At 41.8% G+C, this 22,400-nt stretch overlaps 1 protein-coding gene across 1 annotated transcript in view; it reads right to left on the bottom strand.

Moving 5' to 3' along the window:
• Positions 1–100: 100 nt before the first annotated feature.
• The window catches only part of RTF1 (RTF1 homolog, Paf1/RNA polymerase II complex component), a 54,805-nt gene continuing 32,505 nt past the window's right edge, over positions 101–22,400 (bottom strand). The window contains exons 5-18 of the mRNA XM_025998357.2: positions 17,760–17,874; positions 16,956–17,067; positions 9,876–10,011; positions 8,982–9,159; positions 7,942–8,024; positions 6,694–6,781; positions 6,498–6,605; positions 5,834–5,911; positions 5,109–5,230; positions 4,875–4,932; positions 4,192–4,269; positions 3,622–3,717; positions 2,531–2,642; positions 101–2,246 (exon numbers count right to left, since the gene is read on the bottom strand). Of these exons, the coding sequence (XP_025854142.2) occupies positions 2,140–2,246; positions 2,531–2,642; positions 3,622–3,717; positions 4,192–4,269; positions 4,875–4,932; positions 5,109–5,230; positions 5,834–5,911; positions 6,498–6,605; positions 6,694–6,781; positions 7,942–8,024; positions 8,982–9,159; positions 9,876–10,011; positions 16,956–17,067; positions 17,760–17,874 (1,471 nt within the window). The 3' untranslated portion in view covers positions 101–2,139. The remainder of the gene's footprint in view (positions 2,247–2,530; positions 2,643–3,621; positions 3,718–4,191; positions 4,270–4,874; positions 4,933–5,108; positions 5,231–5,833; positions 5,912–6,497; positions 6,606–6,693; positions 6,782–7,941; positions 8,025–8,981; positions 9,160–9,875; positions 10,012–16,955; positions 17,068–17,759; positions 17,875–22,400) is intronic.

Here is a 22,400-nt window from a genome sequence, read left to right as displayed (position 1 = left end):
ATAAGTTGGTTGGCTTTTCTCCTTGCTGTGTGTTGGTGTCTCAGAAGAAAGTTCCAGTAGCTGCATGTGGGGAGGTAGTGGCAAAGGGGCTACAGTGTGATGCAGTTTTAATAAAAATTTTATTACACAGCCATAATGTAATCGACACTTCTCCAAATCCAAATGATACTAAATACAGATCTACATGGTGGATAAGAATGACTCCAGCAAATTATATGGATTCTATAATTTCATGTCTTTTAAAACCAGAAAGAAAAAACAGTCCAGGTTCGTCATGATAGGAGAGGTCCCAGCAGCTTCCAGGACTCTGCCGGAGTCCGGGCAATGTTTAGCAGTCTGTGATTCCACATTTACACAACAGTCTATAAAGGGTTTCGGTCAATGGACTATTCAAGTATATATGATTTTAATGAGTCCATTGCCCACCTTTGCCCAACTGAACTGCGTCACAGCTACCACAGAGCTATGTTACAGTCACAGTTCACCAATTTTACAGTCACAATACTTAAAAAAAAAACCCATCCATTGCTGCTTTTTTTTTTTAAATAAAAAAGTGTAAACTAAGTTAAAGCAACACCGAGGCTCTACTAAACCCAGAAGAGTCACCAAGTTCATTTTTACGTTTAAATACAACTTAAGTCCATGATTTCCCATCATCCCACTTCCTTACAGAAAAGTAGGGTGAAGAAGCACAAAGCAAAGCTTGTAAGTTCCTCTCCCTCTGGTGGGACTCAGCGGCTCTCAGCTGTTTCTTTAGCTTAGTTCTTGGTATATATAGTCAGCTGTACTTTGTTCTGAAAAGATTTGTTAAATGCCACTTTTATTTACACTTGGAGCTTTACACCTGAGAATGATTATCAAGCAGTCAGCTTATCTCTTTTCAAACATTTCATAAAGACATACACACTTCTTTGCTGGCCTCACCCTAGCTGCACAATATATATGCTTACCATATATATATGTATACACACACAAAACTGCACATGCTTGTAACATCTGCAACCTAAATCTTTTTGTGTTCGTTCTCTCCACATTCACGTTGAATACTTTCTCTTAAAAACAAAACAAAATATTATTCTTTCTGAAACAGCAAAAACAGAATCACTAGGAAGAGACAAGTACATGGGGGCGGGGAAAAGACACACTGTGTTCAGCCAAGAAGCTATGGGCTGTACCCATGGGTTGAGCAAGACACCTGCACTGCCCTATCTGGGTACCTGGTTGTGGGCTTCCCTCCCACCTGCTGGAACACAGCCTACAGGGCAGGGGCCAAACTAGGGTGCCTTCTCTGAGGTGGGGGGTGTGTGTGGGAGGAGATGTCACACAGCTACAGCAGTCAGGCCTGTTTAGTAAGAAGAATCACATTTAATGAGTTTCTTTCTTGCAGTTTCAGATGCTCGAGTACAGCTGAAAAAAAATCTGAAACAGCTACAGACCCATGACAGACTGATACAAAGAGTACTGCATTTTAAAAAAATGATAAAAAAATCCACACTCACAGACACACACACACACACACACACACACACACACACACACATACTCGCTCGCTCAAATAGCCCCCTCCCTCCCCACAAATGTACACTTTTTGGAAACTAAATTGGATTTGAAAACCTCTCTTCTGCAGAGATGGGAAGAAGAGGAAGATGAGGAGAGAGGAAGGAGGACTGCAGGTGCCCAGTCCCCACTCTCTCCACGAGGGTCCGGTGCCAAATGTTCAATGGTTGGGTCCAAGGCAGCCCACGGAGGTGGCTGCCTAGTGCTGCTGCTGTCGCCACCAGGGGCTCCAGCAAGAATCCCAGCTCCACGCTAATACTGAATGTGTGCAGAGTGGCCAATGAACTGTGCTGGTTTAAAAAAAAAAAACAAAGAGAGAAAAAAAAAAAGGCAAACACAAATCTAAAGACATGGATAAAGCCCAAGAGAGCCCAGGCCCACACCGGGTGAGAGGCCTGGGGGGTGGTGGGAGATGGTGCAGACAAGGGAGGTCTATACAGCAAATGGTTTATATTACAGATGACTGGCAGTTTAGAGTCTCTTCCCAGTTCTACTGCTGCTCCAGCCCAAAGAGGGCAAATCAAAGGAAAAGAGGACACTGTGATGGGGCATGCAGGGTCAGAAGCAGCAGGCTGGGTGCGCTCAAATAAGCCCTCGTCGTTTTTTGTAGTCTTCCAAGTTTAGAGATCTCCTTGGAGCCCCATCTTTGGCTGGTGGAGCCTTGGAGGTGATGGCCAAAGCCTTTGACTCTGTGGGAAAGAAGAGCAAATCAGCATCTAAGGAGCCTACAAAGCCTTCTTCATCTTGCGTTTCACCCCTTCTGGTTGCTTGCCTGCCTGTCCCTACTTCTCCCAAAATACACCTGCGCCCCAGCTTACTCCAGTCTCTGTAAATACTGAGAATCAGACCCTGGCACTTCTTCCCTAAGGCACTTCAAGGCACTTCTTCCTAACAACGGGGCCCCCTGCTGGCTGAGGCAGCCATGGTGCCCTCTGGTCCTTAGCCATCAGCACACCCCCACACCTTCACCTACCTGAGCTGGGAACTTGTAAATCAATCTTCACATCAAAATCATGTACTTTGAACAAATCTTCTGAGAGGTCACTGGCTGACTTAGAATTCAAATCCTTATCCTTGCCCTGACCCTGCAATGTGAAGAGAAAAGCTAATTATAGAAGTATGAATGCAAGTGGACTTCAAGAAGCAGCAGCACTAATGGAAAAAAAGCTCTTGCTCAAGTTCATCAGATCTCTTTCCTAAGGCCCTTTTTCTGATTCTCTCAGAGGGAAGACAGGAGAGGCCATAAGAAGGTTTCTTTTCTGAAGCCTAAAAGAGGAAGGCTCGTGTCTATACTGTGGGGGGCTGAGGAGGGGGTCAGGACAATAAGCTACCTTCTGACCCAAGATTTCAGAAATTCCTGGGACAGTTTGGGCTCCACAGGAAAAGACCTAACTTACACACACACACACCCCAACAAACAAAAAAACCCCCAAAGAACTCTGCTTCTAAATGGGCAGTTTCTCTGTTTAACATTTTAGTTTTCAAAGAGCTTTTCACCTTTACAAACATCTGACCCTTATGTGTCATCAGCTTCTCCTAATCATCCTGTGAGGCAGCAGGATAGAGTATTATCCCCATTTTACACACGAAAAAATGTGGATCAGAGGGCTAGATGTCAGTTGCCTAAAGCTGTAATCAAGGCCTTAGTTTAATTTTTTTAATTTTTTAAAAAATTTATTTATGATAGTCACACACACACAGAGAGAGAGAGAGAGAGAGAAGCAGAGACACAGGCAGAGGGAGAAGCAGGCTCCATGCACCGGGAGCCCGACGTGGGATTCGATCCCGGGTCTCCAGGATCGCGCCCTGGGCCAAAGGCAGGCGCCAAACCGCTGCGCCACCCAGGGATCCCAAGGCCTTAGTTTAATAGTGGTGCTGGGCTTAGCATTTAGGTGGCTGACTAAAACTCAGTAGCTGTTTATTACAATTGTAAAAAATCAGGATGGAGAAAGGGCTACAAGTGGGATGCTAGTTCCTCCACGTGGGAACAATCAGGCCTAACCTAGGCCAAGCGTCTGGGCCAGTAGCCTTGCTCTGCAGGCCATGGGGCAGTATTGCACTTGCCTTGGTCATTTCCTTTGGAGCATCTGGTAACACTCCAGAACCATATTTTGCATTCAGCTGGGCCAAGATGGCAGCCTGAACAGCTGGGTCTCTGGACTGAGAGAGAAATTGAGTTATTTTAGAGATTATTTAACACTCACACAGTGCTATGCCAGATTCTTTCTCATCGACTACCACTAACATCACAAGCACCACGGTGGACCTATCAGCAGCTCAGTGGGGTTTTCTTCAAGGCAGCAAAGAGAGGCAATAAAATCTTTGAAGCCCAGCCCAGGCCAGTCTGGTCCTAGGTGGCTCAACCTACATGTTCCTAATGTCTTGCTGCATTGGTAAACCCACCCTGACACAGGAGGGGTTAGGCCGTAGGTTTCTACAAATCCATGCCAGGTTTTCGCTACCTGTGTCCTATAGCAAGATTTAAAAAAGGAGGTAGCTAGACCCAAGAGTTTGAGGTAAGCAAATCCCACTAAGACAACATTATTTTTAACTTTCTTATTAATCTCCTAATGGAATTCATTTTATGTCCTAGAATCTAGGTCCTGACTAAAAACGTCCTCTTTAGGCACTCACATTAGAAACGATAGTAGGTTTGCACTGCCGCCTGGTAAAGGGATCCATCTGTTGGTTTTTCATGTTGTGACTTTCAGCCTGAAACGGAGAGCATACATACAGAACTGTCTCCTTTTCCTCACCTTTCGTTTATCCTAAGCTTACATATAAATAACAGTCCTTGCAAGGGCTAAAAAAAAAATAGTCATAAGTCTATTATCCTATTCCCTTCAAGAACAGCAGAGCAGATATGGGGACAACACCTGAAAGAACAAAACTAGAAGTCCCTAAAGATGAACACCTGTGGAGTAGAAGCTAAGGGGCAGGAAGGGTGAGAAGGGCAGAAGACTGTTGCTTTTCATTATCAATCAATACATCCCATGGGTATATGTGTGCCCATGGCATGTGGAGGCGAAGTGTACATGTTATTCAGTAAGTAAAAAAAATAAACTGGAGCAAGGTATATAGAAGATTTTGTATCATTTTATTATTATTTTTAAAGAATGTATTTATTTATTTGAGAGACAGATGGAGCATGAGCAGTGGGGAGGGGCAGAAGCAGGCTCCCCGCTGAGCAGAAGGGAGCCCAATGCTGGGCTCAATCCCAGGACCTCGGGATCATGATTGAGCTACCCAGGCACCCCTTGTATCATTTTATTAATTAAAATTGTTTTCAGTGATCCAAATCAAGTTGTCTTACTCACCACAAGGGCTTTCTCAGACTCCACAATGTTCCACTCCCGGTTCCGCTGGTTGATGTAACTGTGGGTGAGAAAAGGGTGAGTCAATGGGCTGTGGTAGGAGGAAGGGAACCACTCAGCTCTGACTCTGGAGCCAGATGGAGCCAGCGCATGTTTAAGGCCACAGGCTCGGCTGATAACTGTGGCAAGGTCTGTGGGTCCAGAGTAGGAGCCCAACCGAAATGGGCTGTAACACACCTGATAGCAGATATGTTTTTGGTCCGCTGACGGTCCAGGGCCTCTGCTCGCTCCTCCAGCTCATTCAGCTGGTCTTGGATCTGTTTGGCCTTGTCCTGATCCCCCAGGTCCTCAGCCATGGCCTGCACACAGAGACATATGTGAGTTGTTGGCTATGATGGGCTCTGTATCAAGTGACCCCTTACTTCCAGCCCAGGCAAGACAGTGCATGTGACAAACAAATGACAGGAAATACAAAAGAACATTGAAAACAAACTATACAAATGCAAAGTATAATCCTTATTACAGCACTTAACACCTTGCCATATAGCTAACTGGCCCTGGGCCTCTGGCAGCAGCAATTTGTAACATTAATCTTAGAATCCAGGTCTCTTGGGGCTCACTCACCCTAACAAGGCTCAACCCTATCCTGATGTGAAGAATGTAAAGTCCCCACCTCAGTTGGGCTTGGCAATATCATTTGTTCAGACCTAGTGTTGAGAGGACCCTGAGTTCTGGCTTATTACACATAAAACTAAAGGGACTAGGAAGTAATGAAAATGGAATGGACACAGTTTCAATTTATAGAAAGGAAAATGGCCAAGGGATGCTGCCCAGGTGCCAAGAAAGCACCATGTTGCTTATGCTGGAGCCCAATCCAGCCACCACTAACCGAGCAGAGAATGAACAAGTCTGATTTCCACATCTTACAGGACAAGGAAGGGGGCTCACGTGCAAGTGCTCACCTTTTCCTTTAGCAGCTGAGTCTTCTTCATAGCATAGTTGGGTGGAGCTTTCCTGAACCTTTCTTTCTCTTTTACAATCTGTACCAGAGAGGAGATACCAGCAGTGAGGTATTCCTAAACTATTTCTGTAGACAGGCTAAGTGAGCCCATTTGGAGGCAAGCAGCTAGTTAAAAGGGGGCTGGCTCTTCCTACAGCAGTGTCATGCCCCAGAGAGAGAGAGAGCGAGTTCATTCCAAGGGATACTATGCTGTTTCCAGGGTCACGGAGATTCTTCTGGGATAGTCTGAAGGAACATGCACCAATAAACAGCAGCAGCCCAAGGACCTGGTACTGTAAGGCTAGCCACTGTCCAAGAGAACAGAGATCAAAGAATTTTACCAAAATGTTTTGGAGAAAGGAAACTCTTGAAGGACCAAGCCTAGCAGAATACAGATCCCTGAACTCCAAATACACTTCTTTACTCTATGACTTCAAATGAGAATAGAGAGAAAATCTGGATGAACAATAAAGAAGGTAGTAACATCAATATTCTCCCATCCTTATGCAATAGTAGCACAACTAAAAATGTCAAGATACAGGGAAAGAAAAGAAAGTCATGATGTTCTCTTTCTCTAACACTAGTTCTTACTGAACCTCTAGTCTCTGGGGTACCAGGTTTCTTACCTCTTCAATGTCCTGATCATTGAATTTATAATTAAGAGCTTCTTTAATAGACAATTCCTTTTTATTGATTTCATCGAGAGTGGGCAACTGCATGCCAGCAGAGAACATCTAGACCAGAACATAAAAGGTTATTAGTAAGATTCTGGAGACTTTCTCAGGGTTTTCATGAACTGCCAGGTGTTATCTACCCACTTACCGCTTCTTTCCATTTCATGAATTCACTTTCAGTGAATTCTTGGTTTGAGACAAACTCTAGACGGAATACTCGTTGGTCGTTGCCATGCCTACACAAAAAAGAGACAGCATCTCCAAGAATGGGTATGTTACCTGCAGTAACAGCAAAGCAATCCAACCAGACTATGAACCACCTATCTCTGTGGTTCTCAATCCTGGCTGCCCTTTAAAATCACCTAGGAAGATCTGTGAAAATTCTAATGTCAAAGCACCACTCTAGTTCAACTGAATCAGAATCTCTGGAAGTAAGAGCCAGGCAATGAAATTAAATAAACAATACCTCCCAGGCTGTTCTAATAGGCAGCCAGGATAAAAGAATCATAGCTAGCACTGGGGGAAAAACTGGACTTGGCCAGTACTTCAAAAGTCCATTTACAATAAAATCTGTCATAGTCAACAGGCATCAATAATATAAAATATTATGTAGCTCTCTGACAAGGAAACACCATTCCCTAGAGAGAAAGCACACTGCCTTCTGACTGACCCCTATGCTGGTGAAGTTAGGTGAGTCAGTGCCATTCTCCTAGGGACAGTCATTCTCTGCATGTCATGGTCACTGCCTATCTCAACTGGCTCTTTTAAAGCAGCCCTAGAAAGATGGTGGGGACAGGAGAAGGGAATGGAGACCACAGAGACTAAATTAGGCCATGGTACAGCTGAATCTATTTGCTGCTATTTGCAATGATCCTGGTAAACTACTTCTGTTCCTTTTGATACAGGGTCTCTAGAATATTCAGGCTCCAAGAGGGCAGGGATTTGCGTGTGCCTACTATATTTCTGCCTCTATCCTGATGCCCAGAACCGTGGCATGTAGCAGGCACTCAGTATCATGTGACTGAAAGGAAACCAAGTCCTGAAAGGTGACTTGACTCGTCAAAGACCAGGTTAGTTAGTGACAGAGCCAGGACCAGAAGCAGGCAACCTGACCATGGTCACCAAGGAATTGCCTGCAGGGATCTGGACAAGGGGAGCTCACAACCCGCCTTTTTCCTACTCTATGTCCTACCATTTCTTGTCCTGGATTTCCCGTGTGACAGACAGAGATACCCTACCTTTCCCTACAGGCAAGGGCAGAATAAGCTTCCCTCCAAGTCCCCTTGGGGAACAACAGAAATTCACTGAAACATCATACTGGGTGAGCATGGCAGCCCAAACAGGTAGTGCCTGTGCACAGCAGAAGCAGAAGCTGCCACAACGGCATGTCCCCTACCGTAGCTGTAGCCCTTTGTTTGTTCTGGTGCCACCAAGCTGGTAAACTTTAGCGGTTTCCACAACACCCGTGATCTCAGCCACCTATATGAAAGGACAGAAAAACAGACTCTTTCAGAGCTCTCCACACCACCTTCTCTTTGGCTCTACCAACCTACTGTGGACAAGTGACTCTGCACTGGGAGGACCCCACAGCTGCCAGGGAATTCTGGGCACCCTCCTCAGGTTTAGAACCCAGATGGCCAAGCACCAGAAGTCTTGCACGCAGAGTGCGCAAGCGCCAGGAGAGGAGGCAGTTAGCCTGGTGGGCCCGTTAGGAGCTTCTCCTCCCACTTACATTCTATCTTACTATGTGGACATACTTGGGATTTCAGAGGTCAGTTTTATCGACCAAATACGAAGACCATGGATGTCAGTTTCTGTTTGTCAAGCTTTCTGGGACACAGAATGGCTGCTGGTCCTCACAGAAGGAGATAAACACCTAAAACCATACACCCCACGCTAAACCAAACAAAAACAAAAAGGAAAAAAAAAAAACCTTAGTGGCTATGTTCCAGCCATCCAGATCATAGAAGCAGTCCCAGAACTCACAAAACAACCTCCTTTAAGTTGGAGGGTGGTTTTTTGTGTTTTTGTGTTTGTTTTTAAACCTCAATATAATTCTGTTTTAGAAGTCACTTAGTATGTAACATGGAAAATTTTCATTTATTTTTCAAATGAACAAAAAAGCTTCCAGATTATGTAACTCCCAATGAATACTCCCTAAATGTCTCCCTTCTCGCTTTTATATGAAAGGAAAATAAAGAAAGTTATTGTATGTCCAAGCCCCCCTCCACTGGGCTCCAAAGAGTCTCTCTGGCAGCAGGTCATGCATGATCTCTGGTTACCTCGGTGTCATTATTCTACAGGCATCTCAATTAGAGTCTATTTTCCCATCAAATAGTAGAAGAAAAGTGACAGACTTATTCATCAGTTCCTACTCCCAGTTGAGAATCATTATATTTAAAACATGGACAATTGTCCATGGAAAGAAACACCAACCCGGTAAACTGGTTTGCTGTTGTGGTTTCCAATGCCAATCCGTACAAAACATCCTGTGACCGTTTTAGCAAAGAAGGGCATGTGACACCAACGCTCTAGCTTATGCCGTGATAATCGAACCCGATTCAATTCCTCGGGTAAGGAGACTGGTTGTGATTTGGGAGGGATCTCTTCTTTCCTGTGAGGAATAAAGGGCAATGGGAAAAGTGTTCCTCATAAAAACAGATCAAGGGGCGCCTGGATGGCTCAGTCTGTTAAGTGTCTGACTCTTGATTTCAGCTCAGGTCATGATTTCAGGGTTGTAAGATAGAGCCCCATGTTGGGCTCCATGCTGGGCATGGAGCCTGTTTAAGATTCTCTTTCTCCTTCTGCTCCTCCTCTCCTCACCCGCCCCCCTCCCCCTGCATGTGCTCTCTGTCTTTCTGGGAAAAAAAAAACACATCAGATCAAGATACATAAATACTACCAAGTTCTTAAAACTTAACTCAACCAAACTACATGTGATTAACCAGAGGAGAAAGAAATGAAGCCACAGAAGAAGTGGTAACAGCATCCTGCTCTTAACCAGTAGTATGAACTGTCTTCAATGAAGCTGTCATTCTAGATAACCTATCAGAATAAGAAAACTAATGGAAGCTCCAGGCCAGTCTGAGGGTGACACAAAGTCAGTTTTTACCTGCCAGGCCTGGACAAAATGTCCAGGAATGGAGGCTGGGAGCCAAAGGTAGGAGCATATGTTTGGGCTGATGTGTTGGGGAACTCAGCTCTGCAATTCAGGGTACTGAACCAAATCAAAGTTCACCATCCAAACAAGAACATTTTGAAAACTACACTAAGTTTCTCCCCAAAGAGCCCACTTATTCTGACTACTAGACCAAAATATACACAGCTTACTCCTCTTCTTCATCAGATGACGATGTTCGGGATGAGCGGTCTGACTTTTCACTGGACTTGTCATCCTCTTCCTCTTCCTCATCATCGGAGTACACCTCACTGGTTTTTAATGGCTGTTTTTTAGCAAGGAGTTCAGCTAAAAAATAAAGGGGAACGTTTACCCACATTCTCTCAATAAAAAACAGAAACATCTTTCATCCTTGAAAAAGAACTGGGATATGGGAAGGGACTTAACAGACAGCCCCATCCTCTCTAGATTGCACTGTGATTACTTGGGCTACATATAGGACCCAGTCAAACCAGAGTTAAAAACATCCAGGCACCAAATGTCAAGCTTCAGGGTGCCTGGGTGTCTGAGTCAGTTAAGTGTCGGCCTTTGGCTCTGGTCATGACCTCAGGGTCCTGGGATCAAGCTCCAATTTGGGCTCCCAGTTCAGTGTGGGCGTCTGCTTCTCCCTCTGCCTTTCCTCTCACGCATATTCTTTCTCTCCCTCAAATAAGTAAGAAAAATTTTTAAAAAAGTCAATGGGGGGATCCCTGGGTGGCGCAGCGGTTTAGCGCCTGCCTTTGGCCCAGGGCGCAATCCTGGAGACCCGGGATCGAATCCCACATCGGGCTCCCGGTGCATGGAGCCTGCTTCTCCCTCTGCCTGTGTCTCTGCCTCTCTCTCTCTCTCTCTCTCTCTGTGACTATCATAAATAAATAAATAATTAAAAAAAATAAATAAAAAGTCAATGGGGATCCCTGGATGGCTCAGCGGTTTGGCACCTGCCTTCAGCCCAGGGAGTGATCCTGGAGTCCCAGGATCGAGTCCCACATCGGGCTCCCTGCATGGGGCCTACTTCTCCCTCTGCCTGTGTCTCTGCCTCTCTCTGTGTGTCTCTCATGAATAAATAAATAAAATCTTAAAGAAAAAAAAAAAAAAGTCAAGCTTCAATATACCAAATAAAGGGCCAGGCAGCCCGGGCGGCTCAGCAGTTTAGCACCGCCTTCAGCCCAGGGTGTGATCCTGAAGACCCAGGATCAAGTCCCATGTCGGGCTCCCTGCATGGAGCCTGCTTCTGCCTGTATCTGTGCCTCTCTCTGTCTCTCATGAATAAATAAATAAAATCTTAAAAAAAAAATGGCTGGAAGTTTATTGCTAAGCGGGCAGAAAGGGTCAACAACTCTACTGAGAGTTTTCTTTATTATACTCAAGATGCCTGAAGACAGGCAAGAAAGATGGACAAAAATTTTGTGTTATCTTCAGAGGGTCTCAGAGAAAAACTTTATTTTCAATTTAAGGTACTATTTGTAATAACAGAGACTGAAAACAACTCAAATGTTTGCACAGGGGAGTGGCTGAATCACCTCTAGTACACCCACCAAACAGACTACTCTGCAGCTACAGAAAAGGAATGAGGGGCACCTGGGTGGTGCAGTCACTTGAGTGTCCAACTCCTGATTTTGATTTTTTTTAAAAGATTTTATTTATTTATTCATAGAGACACACACACACACACACAGAGGCAGAGACATAGGCAGAGGGAGAAGCAGGCATCATACAGAGAGCCTGACATGGGACTCGATCCAGGGTCTCCAGGATCACGCCCTGGGCTGCAGGCAGTGCTAAATTGCTGTGCCACCGGGGCTGCCCGATTTTGATTTTTTTTTTAAAGATTTTATTTATTTATTCATGAGAGACACACAGAGAGAGGCAGAGACACAGGCAGAGGGAGAAACAGGCTTCTTGTGGGGCGCCCTATATGGGACTTGATCCCAGGACCCTGGGATCATGACCTGAGCTAAAGGCAGATGCTCAACCACTGATCCAACCAGGTATCCCTGGTTTTGATTTTTGACTCAGGTCACGATCTCACAGTTATGGGATAGAGCCCTGCGTTGGGCTCTGTGCTCAGTGAGAGTCTGCTTCAGATTCTTTCTCCTTCTCCCTCCCACTTTCTCTAATAAATACATACATAAAATTTTTATTAAAAAAAAGAATGAGCCAATATATTATATCCTGAGTTAGAAAATGTTTCTTAGAGAGGCAGTCAGTAAATATTTTAGGCTTGTGCTTGATGTCACCATTTCAACTACCCAATTTTGCTGTAGATAAAAAGCAGCTACAGACAATTATGAAACAAAAGGGCACTGCTGCTTTCCAATAAAATTCTATTTACAAAAACAGGTAGTGTAGGTAGTCTAGTCTATTAAATATATATATTTAAGTAAGCTCTATACCCAATGTGGGGCTTGAACTCACAACCCTGAGATCAAGAGTTGCATGCTCTCCTGACTGAGCTAGTCAGGCACCCCTGGAACCTCATATTTCATATAATCATGAAACAAAATAATATAAAAAGTCACCTCTATATATCACAAGAAAAATGAAATAAAGTATTCAACTAATGGCACAATCACACAATAGGAACTGTAACAAGTGACTTTAAAATATAGTCATTCAAAACATAGATACATGTATCAATGAAACAGAAAGCCCAGAAAGAAACCCTTGCATATATGGTCAAATGATTTTCAGCAAGAGTGTCAAGACCACTAATGGGCAAAATGATAGTCTTTTCAAAAGTGGTGCCAGGAAAACTGGATATATCATGTGGGGAAAAAAAAAAGTTAGACCCTTATTCTAATTTATGAATCAAAGACCTAACTGTGGGGTACCCGGGTGGCTCAGTTGGTTAAGTGTCCAACTCTTGATTTTGGTTCAGGTCATGATCTCAGGCTCCAACTAAGGATTTTCTCTTTCCCTCTGCCTTTCCCCACCTTCCCTCTCTAAAAACCAAACCAAACCAACAAAACTAAAAAAACAAAGACCTAAATGTAAGAGCTAAAAATAGAAGACTTATTTTTTTTTAAAGGTTTTATTTATTCACTCATGAGAGACACAGAGAGAGAGAGAGGCAGAGACACAGGCAGAGGGAGAAGCAGGCTCCATGCAGGGAGCCCGATGCGGGACTCGATCCTGGATCTCCAGGATCACACACTGGGTCGAGGGAAGGCGCTAAACCGCTGAGCCAGCCAGGCGTCCTAAAATTTAACACTCTTAGAAGAAAACATAGTGGAAATGCTTCATGACACTGGATTTGGCAATGATTTCTTGGATATGACACCAAAAACAGAAGCAAAAAAAAGAAAAATATTTTAAAAAATAGATTTTAATTATTTATTCATGAGAGACACAGAGAGAGAGGCAGAGACACAGACAGAGGGAGAAGCGGGGCTGCTCACAGGGAGCCTGATGCGGGACTTGATCCCCAGACCTGGGATCATGCCCTGAGCCAAAGGCAGACGCTCAACTGCTGAGCCACCCATGCATCCCAAAAAAAGAAAAATAATTAAGGTAAATTGCACTTCATCAAAATTAAAAACTTTTATGCACCAAAAGGATACTATCAAGAGTGAAAAGGAATCTATAGAACGGAATAAAATATTTACAAATCACATATCTGATGAGGGATTAATACTCAAAATATTTGAAGAACTCACAACCCAACAGAAAACAAAGAATTTGATTAAAAAATGGGCAAAAGACTTGAAGAGACATTTCGCCAAAGAAAGATACCCTAATTGTCACTAAGCACATGACAAGAGGCTCAACACTACTAATCATTAGGAAAATACAAATCAAAACGATAATGAAATACCACTTCATACTCACTAAGATGGCTATAATCAGAAAGACAGTAAGTCTTGGTAAAGATGTGGAAAAAGTGGAACTTTATACTTTGCTGGTGGGAATGCAAAATGGTAAAGCCTCTTTTGAAACAGTCTGGCAGTTTCTCAAAAGGTCAAACATAGAGCTACCATATGCTTCAACAATTTCACTCCTAAGTAAATACTCAAGAGAAATGAAAACATATGTCTACCCAACAACTTATACACAAATGCTCACAGCAGCATTATCTATAATGGTCAAAAAGTAGAAACAACCCAAATGTTTATCAGCTGGTGAATGGATAAACAAAATATGTATATCCAATAATGAACTGATATACGTTGCAACATGAATAAATCTAGGAAATATTATGCTAAGAAAAAAAGATTATATATTATATGATTCCAATTATATGAAATGTCCAAACAGGCAATTCTATAGAGATAGAAAGTCAATTAGAGGTTGCCTAAGACTGGTGAAGGATAGATCTGAGGGGTGGTGATGGCTAAGGGATATGAGTTTCTTTCTGGACTAATGCAACATTCCAGATTTATTGTTTTATCTCACAGCTTTGTGAATATACTAAAAGCCACTGCCTTATACACTTTATTTTTTTTAAAGACTGATTGATTGATTGATTCGCGATAGACCAAGAGAAAGAGAGAGAGAGAGAAAGAGAGAGAGGGAGAGAGGCAGAGACACAAGAGGAGGGAGAAGCAGGCCCCATACAGGGATCCCGGGACTCCAGGTCATGCCCTGGGGCCAAAGGCAGGCACTAAACCGCTGAGCCACCCAGGGATCCCCACCTTAAACACTTTACATAAGTAAGCAGCATGTTGTCTTTGTTTTAGCTCAAAAATATTTGCATTCTGATTCTGAAATGGACTTATCAATATGAAGCTCCTAAGGATAAAATTTATCCTTAAAAAAAATCCTAGCTTTGTGTACTGGAAGGCTTAGAACTAATAGCCAACACAGTAGCATGAGCCCTCCTTATGTTTAGACTTTAATAACAGTTTTCAATGAAAAGACTCCTTAGAGAAATGGCTAATTCCAAGTTCAGAAAGCAAGGAAGCTATTGAGGATTGCTGGAGTCTCACATCAAAAGGACTTAGGCTACCAGTAATTGAAGATGGGACAATCTGAGAGTCAATAATAACTGCAATGGATTAAAATACACAGAAGAATGTTTAAATCCTTAAGTTCACAAAGATATTCAAGATAAGCGAACAGAGGCGCCTGGGTGGCTCAGTTAAGTGTCTGTCTTCAGCTCAGGTCATGATCTCAGGGTCCTGGGATCAAGCCCCACGTCAGGCTCCCTGCTCAGCAGGAGTCTCCTTCTCCCTACCGTCCAACTTGTGCTTTCTCTCTCGCATGCTCTCAAACAAATAAAATCTTAAAACACACACACACACACACACACACACACACACACACACACACACACAGCAAACAAACCTCACTGGTCACCTTTGGAAGCTAAGGTACTAACTCATTCTTTTGAAAATTAGTATATAAAAGGAAAAAAAAATCCAGCATTTACTCTGCCTTTCCTATACAAAGTATACCTGATAACTTAATAGCTGATGAGAAGTTTCTCTTTATAAAAGTAGACAGGATAATAAATGAAGAAAGATTAGAATATCACCATTTTGCAACTCATAATGCATTAAATGATCTAGGTAATGAGGGATCCCTGGGTGGCGCAGCGGTTTGGCGCCTGCCTTTGGCCCAGGGCGCGGTCCTGGAGTCCCGGGATCGAATCCCACATCGGGCTCCCGGTGCATGGAGCCTGCTTCTCCCTCTGCCTGTGTCTCTCTGCCTCTCTCTCTCTCTCTCTCTGTGACTATCATAAATAAATAAAAATTAAAAAAAAAAAGATCTAGGTAATGATTATCAATGACTGCTGGGATAGAACTTATTACTATTATCAAATTCTTCATCCTCTATATCCACACCCTTTGCTATGTGACTTGGTAGTCTTCCCAGCTATTTATGATGGGCTTGTCACGTGATTTGCTTTAGCCAATGGAATATGCACAGACCTGACACTGTGTCTGCCAATATCAAGTCTGGGCCTCAAGAGGCATCTTATGGTTCTGCTTGCCCCTATTACATTCTGCCATCACCATGAGAGGAATGTGCCCTAGGTATACTGGTCTGAGGAGGGTGAGTGACAGGTGTAACAGACCTGGTCCCAAAATGCAGCCTGGAGACAATCCCAGCTAATTTGAATATGAGGCAACCCTCTGCTGAACAGCAGATGTATGAGCAGGAACAAGTGAATATTTCAGTTTGGAGCAGTCTTTTTTTTTTTTTTTTTAAAGAATTTATTTATTCATTTATTCATGAGAGATGCAGAGAGAAGAAGAGACATAGGCAGAGGGAGAAGAAGGCTCCCTGTGGGAAGCCCGATGTGGTGGGACTTAATCCTAGAACCCTGGGATAATGCCCCGAACCAAAGGCAGATGTTCAACAACTGAGCCACGCAGGTGCCCCTGGAGCAGTCTTTTAGTTCACATTATTGTGGTAAAAGCTAAGTGACAGAGCTAATAATATCACAAAATGAGAGCTACTGATATTATGTGTCTCCTGATGGAAGTAATACCATCATCTACAACTTAGCTTTCTCCTCCAAACAAAAACCAAAACAGAAGACAAAGCGAATTTAATTCTCTAGTTCTAACTACAAATTATAAGAAATTCAAGAGACTACAGCAACACATTTAACACTTCCAATGGGATGTACCTAGCATCCGACAAATTGCAGGAGATTCAAGAGTCTACAGAAACACATTCAACATCTCCAATAGGATGCACTCAGCATCTGAGAAACTATAGGATGAATGACCTACTTTCTTCAAAATAAGCTGCAAGAGGGAAAAAGAGATCAATAAGAAACCCTATACAGATAAAGTAACTTCAGGGACATACTGACAAATCACAACGTGTGGATATTTTTAAGACCTTGATTCAAAAACCAAATTAGCATAGTTTAATTACATAACAACTAGAGAAATTTGAACACTGAGTAGATATCTGATAATCTTAGGAAAATTACTGTTATGAGTTTTTAGATGTGATAATAATATTGTAGTTATGTTTAAAACAAGAGTCCTTATCTTTTAAAGACAAATATGGAAATATTTATGGTTAAAATACAAAGATACTGTAATTTATGTCAAAATAACCCGATCAAAGAGGGGAATACAGATTTAACAAGATTGGTTATGAGTTGATTGTTGAGGCTCAATGATGGGTTCATGGAGGTTCATTATACCATTCTCTGTATGTGTTTGAAACTTCCCATAATCAAGAGCTTAAAAAAAAAAAGCTGATAAAAGGGGGGAAAACATAAATGGGCATCAGAAAGTCAAATCCTATAATCACAGACACAAAGTAGATACTACATTTTCCCCACTGACCTGTTCTGTTCTTCCGTTTTTCTCGCTCTGCTTTTAGCTCCTCCATGGCTTGAGATTTCTTATCTAGTTTCTCATCCCGTTTGGAACGCCGTTCCTTGTTGTGGGATGTTACCTGGGAAGGAAAAATATGTAGGATGGCTCTTTTCATTAACTGTCAACGACAACATTCTCTATACCTAACAATCAATTCAGTTTTCCAATGTGAATCTTTGTGGGGTACAAAAACGGAAACTTGTTTAAGGGAAGAGAGCATCCTCTAGTGGACAAAGAGGATAGCATAAAGCCAGCCCCTGCTCTTACCTGCCTAATAAACAGAAAACCTAAGAATTACAGGAATAAACACTTTCTGGAAGGACACCCTAGACATGGCTAATATTTGTTGATATTTTCAACAAGCCTTGTATGATGAACGCAGAGATGACTAATTTTTGCAGCTACATTTACGACCGAGTCCAGGATGACACACACCTGAATAAACCTCATAACCAACCAAGCTGGCTACCTGGGACAGGATGTTTATCAACTTTCCCTTAAGGAATGCTCACACACCAGTGAGCTGTTTTTTTTAAAAGCAGATTTGAGTGAAGAATTTCTAAGGAATTAAACAGCCTGGCTAATGGTGAAATGCTATGAACAGAGGTTAATGAACCTGCAAGATAAAGACAGCATGTCTTGTACTAACTGAACTAGGTTGATTAATATAAAACTGTTTTTAAAAAAAATAAAATCTTTTACATAAACACACACACTCAAAATTGAGGTTTATTTTTTTTTTTTGATAACAAGGATCACTGAATTTCCTACCTGAGATTCTTGAATCTGTGTCAGCTTTTTCTTTTCCTGCTCCTCTTCTTGCTTTTTCTTCTTTTCTTTCTTCTCTTTCTTTTTGGCTGTTTTTAGTTTTTTCCTGATTTCAAATCTGGTTAAAAGATATTTTTTTGGTTTTTAGGTGGCAATGAAGTATTTACAAAAACTAATTTCTATTAGATAGGATAAAGGAAGTAAGTAGGGGGGAGGAAAAAAAAGTAAGGGGGAGGAGTTAAACATCTTGGTTTCCTGCAAGAAACTCCAACGTACCTTTTTTTTTAAGATTTACTTTATTTATTCATGCAAGACAGAGAGAGAGAAAGAGAAGCAGAGACACAGGCAGAGGGAGAAGTAGGCTCCATGCAGGGAGCCTGACGTGGGACTTGAACCTGCGTCTCCAGGATCACACCCCGGGCCAACGGCAGTGCTAAACCGCTGAGCCACCTGGGCTGCCTGAAACTCCAATGTACCTTATAAAAATATTAAAAATATTGAACATAAGTACATCAAAAATACTTGAAAGCATTAAGTTGGAACAGACTTAAAATGAGAGAAAACATTCTGGATATTGGTGTATCCTGTTGGTTAACACACAGCTCTTCTTCAACCTTCACATAACAAGAAAATAGATGATTTCTGAATTAACTGCAATGATGTTCCATTAGATACAGAATGAAACCACAGACAGCCACTGTCACATTTTTTTAAAAAGATTTATTTATTTTAAAGATTTTATTTATTTATTCATAAGAGACCAGAGAGAGAGAGGCAGAGACACAGGCAGAGGGAAAAGCAGGCTCCATGCAGGGAGCCCGATGTGGGACTCGATACCGGAACTCTAGTATCACGCCCTGAACTGAAGCCAAACGCTTAACCACTGAGCCACCCAGGTGTCCCGAGATTTATTTACTTTAGAGAAACAGAGAGAGAGCAGGGGAGTGGGGCAGAGGGAGAGAGAATCCCAAGTGGACTCCACACCGAGGTTGGAGCCCAACTTGGGTCTCAATCTCACAACCCTGAGATCACAACCTAAGTCGAAAGCAAGAGTTTCACCACCCAGGTGGCCCCACTGTCACCTTTTTAAGGTGGTCAGGACAAACACTGTATCTTAAAAACACCACTCTTGGGATGCTTGGCTGGCTCAGTTGGTGAAGCATGTAATTCCTGATCTCCAGGTTCTGAGTTCAAGCCCCACACTGGGTGTAGAGATTACTTAAAAATAAAATCTTAAAACAAAAATAAAAACAACAAAAAAACCACTCTCCATCTTTCTTCATGAGGAAAAATGCCTGCCCCCTTCCCCAAACTCCACACCAGCAAACATAATGAATAAATATGTAGTGAATACACTATTCTCTTCAACAAATGCAATCTAGGGACATCTGGGTGTCTCAGCAATTGAGCATCTGCCTTTGGCTCTGGGTGTGATCCTGGAGTTCTGGGATTGAGTCCCATATTGGGCTTCCTGCATGGAGCCTGCTTCTCCCTCTATGTCTCTACTTCTCTATGTTTCTCATGAATAAATAAATAAAATCTTTAAAACAACAACAACAACCCACCACATGTAACAACATATTCCTAAATAACCAACGGGTCAAAGAAATATCATAAGGGAGGGGGATCCCTGGGTGGCGCAGCGGTTTGGCGCCTGCCTTTGGCCCAGGGCGCAATCCTAGAGATCCGGGATTGAATCCATGTTGGGCTCCCGGTGCATGGAGCCTGCTTCTCCCTCTGCCTGTGTTTCTGCCTCTCTCTCTCTCTCTCTCTCTCTCTCTGTGACTATCATAAATAAATAAAAATTAAAAAAAAAATCATAAGGGAAATTAGAAAACAATTTGAGGACTGAAAATACACAACATAATAAAACTTATAGGATGTAGTTAAGGCAGTGCCAAGAAGGAAATATATAGCTCTAAATGCCTATATTAAAAAAAAGAAGACAGGGGTTGCTGACCGGCTGGTTGAGTTTGGTAGAGCATGGGACTCTTGATCTTGGGATTGTGAGTTCGAATCCCATGTGGGACACAGAGCTTATTTAAAAAAAAATATTTCAAACCAGTAACTTTAACTCTACCTGAACAGAGTGGAAAACTAAATGTAAAGCAAGCAGAAAAAAAAAAAAAAAAAAAAAAAAAGAATTAATAAAAATTAGAGCAGGAATTAATGAAAACATGGAATAGGAAAACAATCATAATGGAACCAGAAGTTGCTTCTTCAGAAAGATCAACAAAATTGACAAACCTCTGTCTAAATTGGCCAAGAAAAAAACGATAGAACATTCAAATTACTAAAATCAGGTATGAAAGAAGAGACATCACTATCAACCTTACAGAAATAAAAAATATATCATAAGGGAACACTATGAACAACTATATGGCAACAAACTAGGTAATTTGGACAGAATGGGAAAAATCTCTAGAAAGCCACAAACCGGGCAGCCCAGGTGGCTCAGCGGTTTAGTGCCGCCTTCAGCCCAGAGTGTGATCCTGGAGTCCCGGTATCAATTCCCATGTCGGGCTCCCTTCATGGAGCCTGCTTCTCCCTCTGCCTGTGTCTGTGCCTCTCTCCCTCTGTGTCTCTCATGAATAAATAAAATCTTAAAAAAAAAAAAAGAAAGAAAAAGCCACAAACCACCAAAGCTGACTCAAGAAAAAAGAGAAAAATCTAGATAGACCTGTAATAAGACATTGAAATAGTAACTTTAAAACTTCCCCAAAAGAAAAGCTTATGCCCACATGGCTTCCCTGGAGAATTCTCCTAAACATTCAAAAAAGAACATCAATTCTTCCCAAATTCTTTCAAAAAAGAGAAGAAACACTTCTCAATCATTCTATGAGGCTATTTTTATCCTGATACCAAACCAGACAATAACATTACAAGAAAAATATAGGTCAATATCTCATGAATACTGACATAAAACTCAGCAAAATAGCAGCAAATTAAATCCAGCAACTTATAAAAAGCATGATATACTATAAGTATAGAATTTATCTCAGATATGCAAGATTGGCTCAATGTAAGAAAGTCAATCACTGTAATATACCTTTTATTAATAAAGTACAAAAATATCGTGACTATCTCAACAAACCCAGAACAAGCATTTGACAAAATCCAACACCTATCTTGATAAAAACTCTCAAAAAACTGGGGGATCCCGGGGTGGATCAGCGGTTTGGCGCCTGCCTTTGGCCCAGAGAGCGATCCTGGAGACCCCGGATTGAGTCCCACGTCAGGCAACTGGCATGGAGCCTGCTTCTTCCTCTGCCTGTGTTTCTGCCTCTCTCTCTCTATCATGAATAAATAAATAAATAAATAAATCTTTAAAAAACAAAACAAAACAAATTAAACCATAGCTAACATAATACTTGATGACACACTGAATGCCTTTAAAAAATAGAAAGGAACCAGTAAAATTTATCTTTTTTTGTAGCTCACATGATCTTATGTATAGAAAATATGTATTTTTAAAGATTTTATTTATTTATTCATGAGACACAAAGAGAGAGAGAGAGGGAGGCAGAGACACAGGCAGAGGGAGAAGCAGGCTCCACGTAGGGAGCCCGACGTAGGACTCGATCCAGAGTCTCCAGGATCACACCCTGGGCAGAAGGTGGTGCTAAACCACTTAGCCACCCAGACTGCCCATATAGAAAATCTGAAAGAATCTACTAAAAGCTATTAAAACTAATAAATGAGCTCACCAGGGTTGGAGGGGACAGGATCAATATACAACAATTAATTGTATTTCTATATACTTACAATGAACAATCTGAAAATGAAACAAAGAAAACATCAATTTGTAATAGTATGAAAAGAATAAAATATTTAGGAATAAATTTACAGGTGCTAGCCTTTTACACCCAAAACTGTAAAACAGTATTTAAAGATATTAAAGAGTATCTAAATAAGTAGAAAGATAGTTCATAGATTGAAAGACTTAATATTGTTAAGGTGGCAATGCTCCCAAATTTGATCTACAGATTCAACACAATTTCTATAAAAATCCCAACTGCTTCTTTTGCTTTTGCAGGGAAAGCTGATACTACAATTCATATGGAAATGTAACAGGCCCCATATAGCCAAAACAATCTTGAAAAAAAAAAACTGGAGGACTTGCACTTTCCAAGAACTGACTACAAAACTACTGTTAATAAAACTGTGTAAGACAGACATAGAGATAAATGGAAATGATCTCAAAATAGACCAGTGATCTAAAACTATAAGACTCTCACAAGAAAACACAGGGGTAAATCTTCATGACTTTGAATTTGGCAATATTCTTAGATATGACATTAAAAGTTTCAACAAGGGGATCCCTGGGTGGCGCAGCGGTTTGGCGCCTGCCTTTGGCCCAGGCGCGATCCTGGAGACCCGGGATCAAATCCCACATCAGGCTCCCGGTGCATGGAGCCTGCTTCTCCCTCCGCCTGTGTCTCTGCCTCTCTCTCTCTGTGACTATCATAAATAAAAAAAAATAATAAATAAAAAATAAAAAAAAATAAAAGTTTCAACAAGAAACGAAAAAAATAAATTGTACTTCATCAAAATTAAATGTTTTTGTGTACCAAACAATAGCAAGAGAGTGAAAAAAATACAACCCACAGAACTGGAGAAAATATTTGTAAGTCATTTATATAA

Source organism: Vulpes vulpes, chromosome 15 (genome assembly GCF_048418805.1).
Source record: "Vulpes vulpes isolate BD-2025 chromosome 15, VulVul3, whole genome shotgun sequence".
In the NCBI taxonomy this organism is placed as follows: Eukaryota; Metazoa; Chordata; class Mammalia; order Carnivora; family Canidae; genus Vulpes; species Vulpes vulpes.
This window is presented reverse-complemented; position numbering and strand designations above follow the sequence as displayed.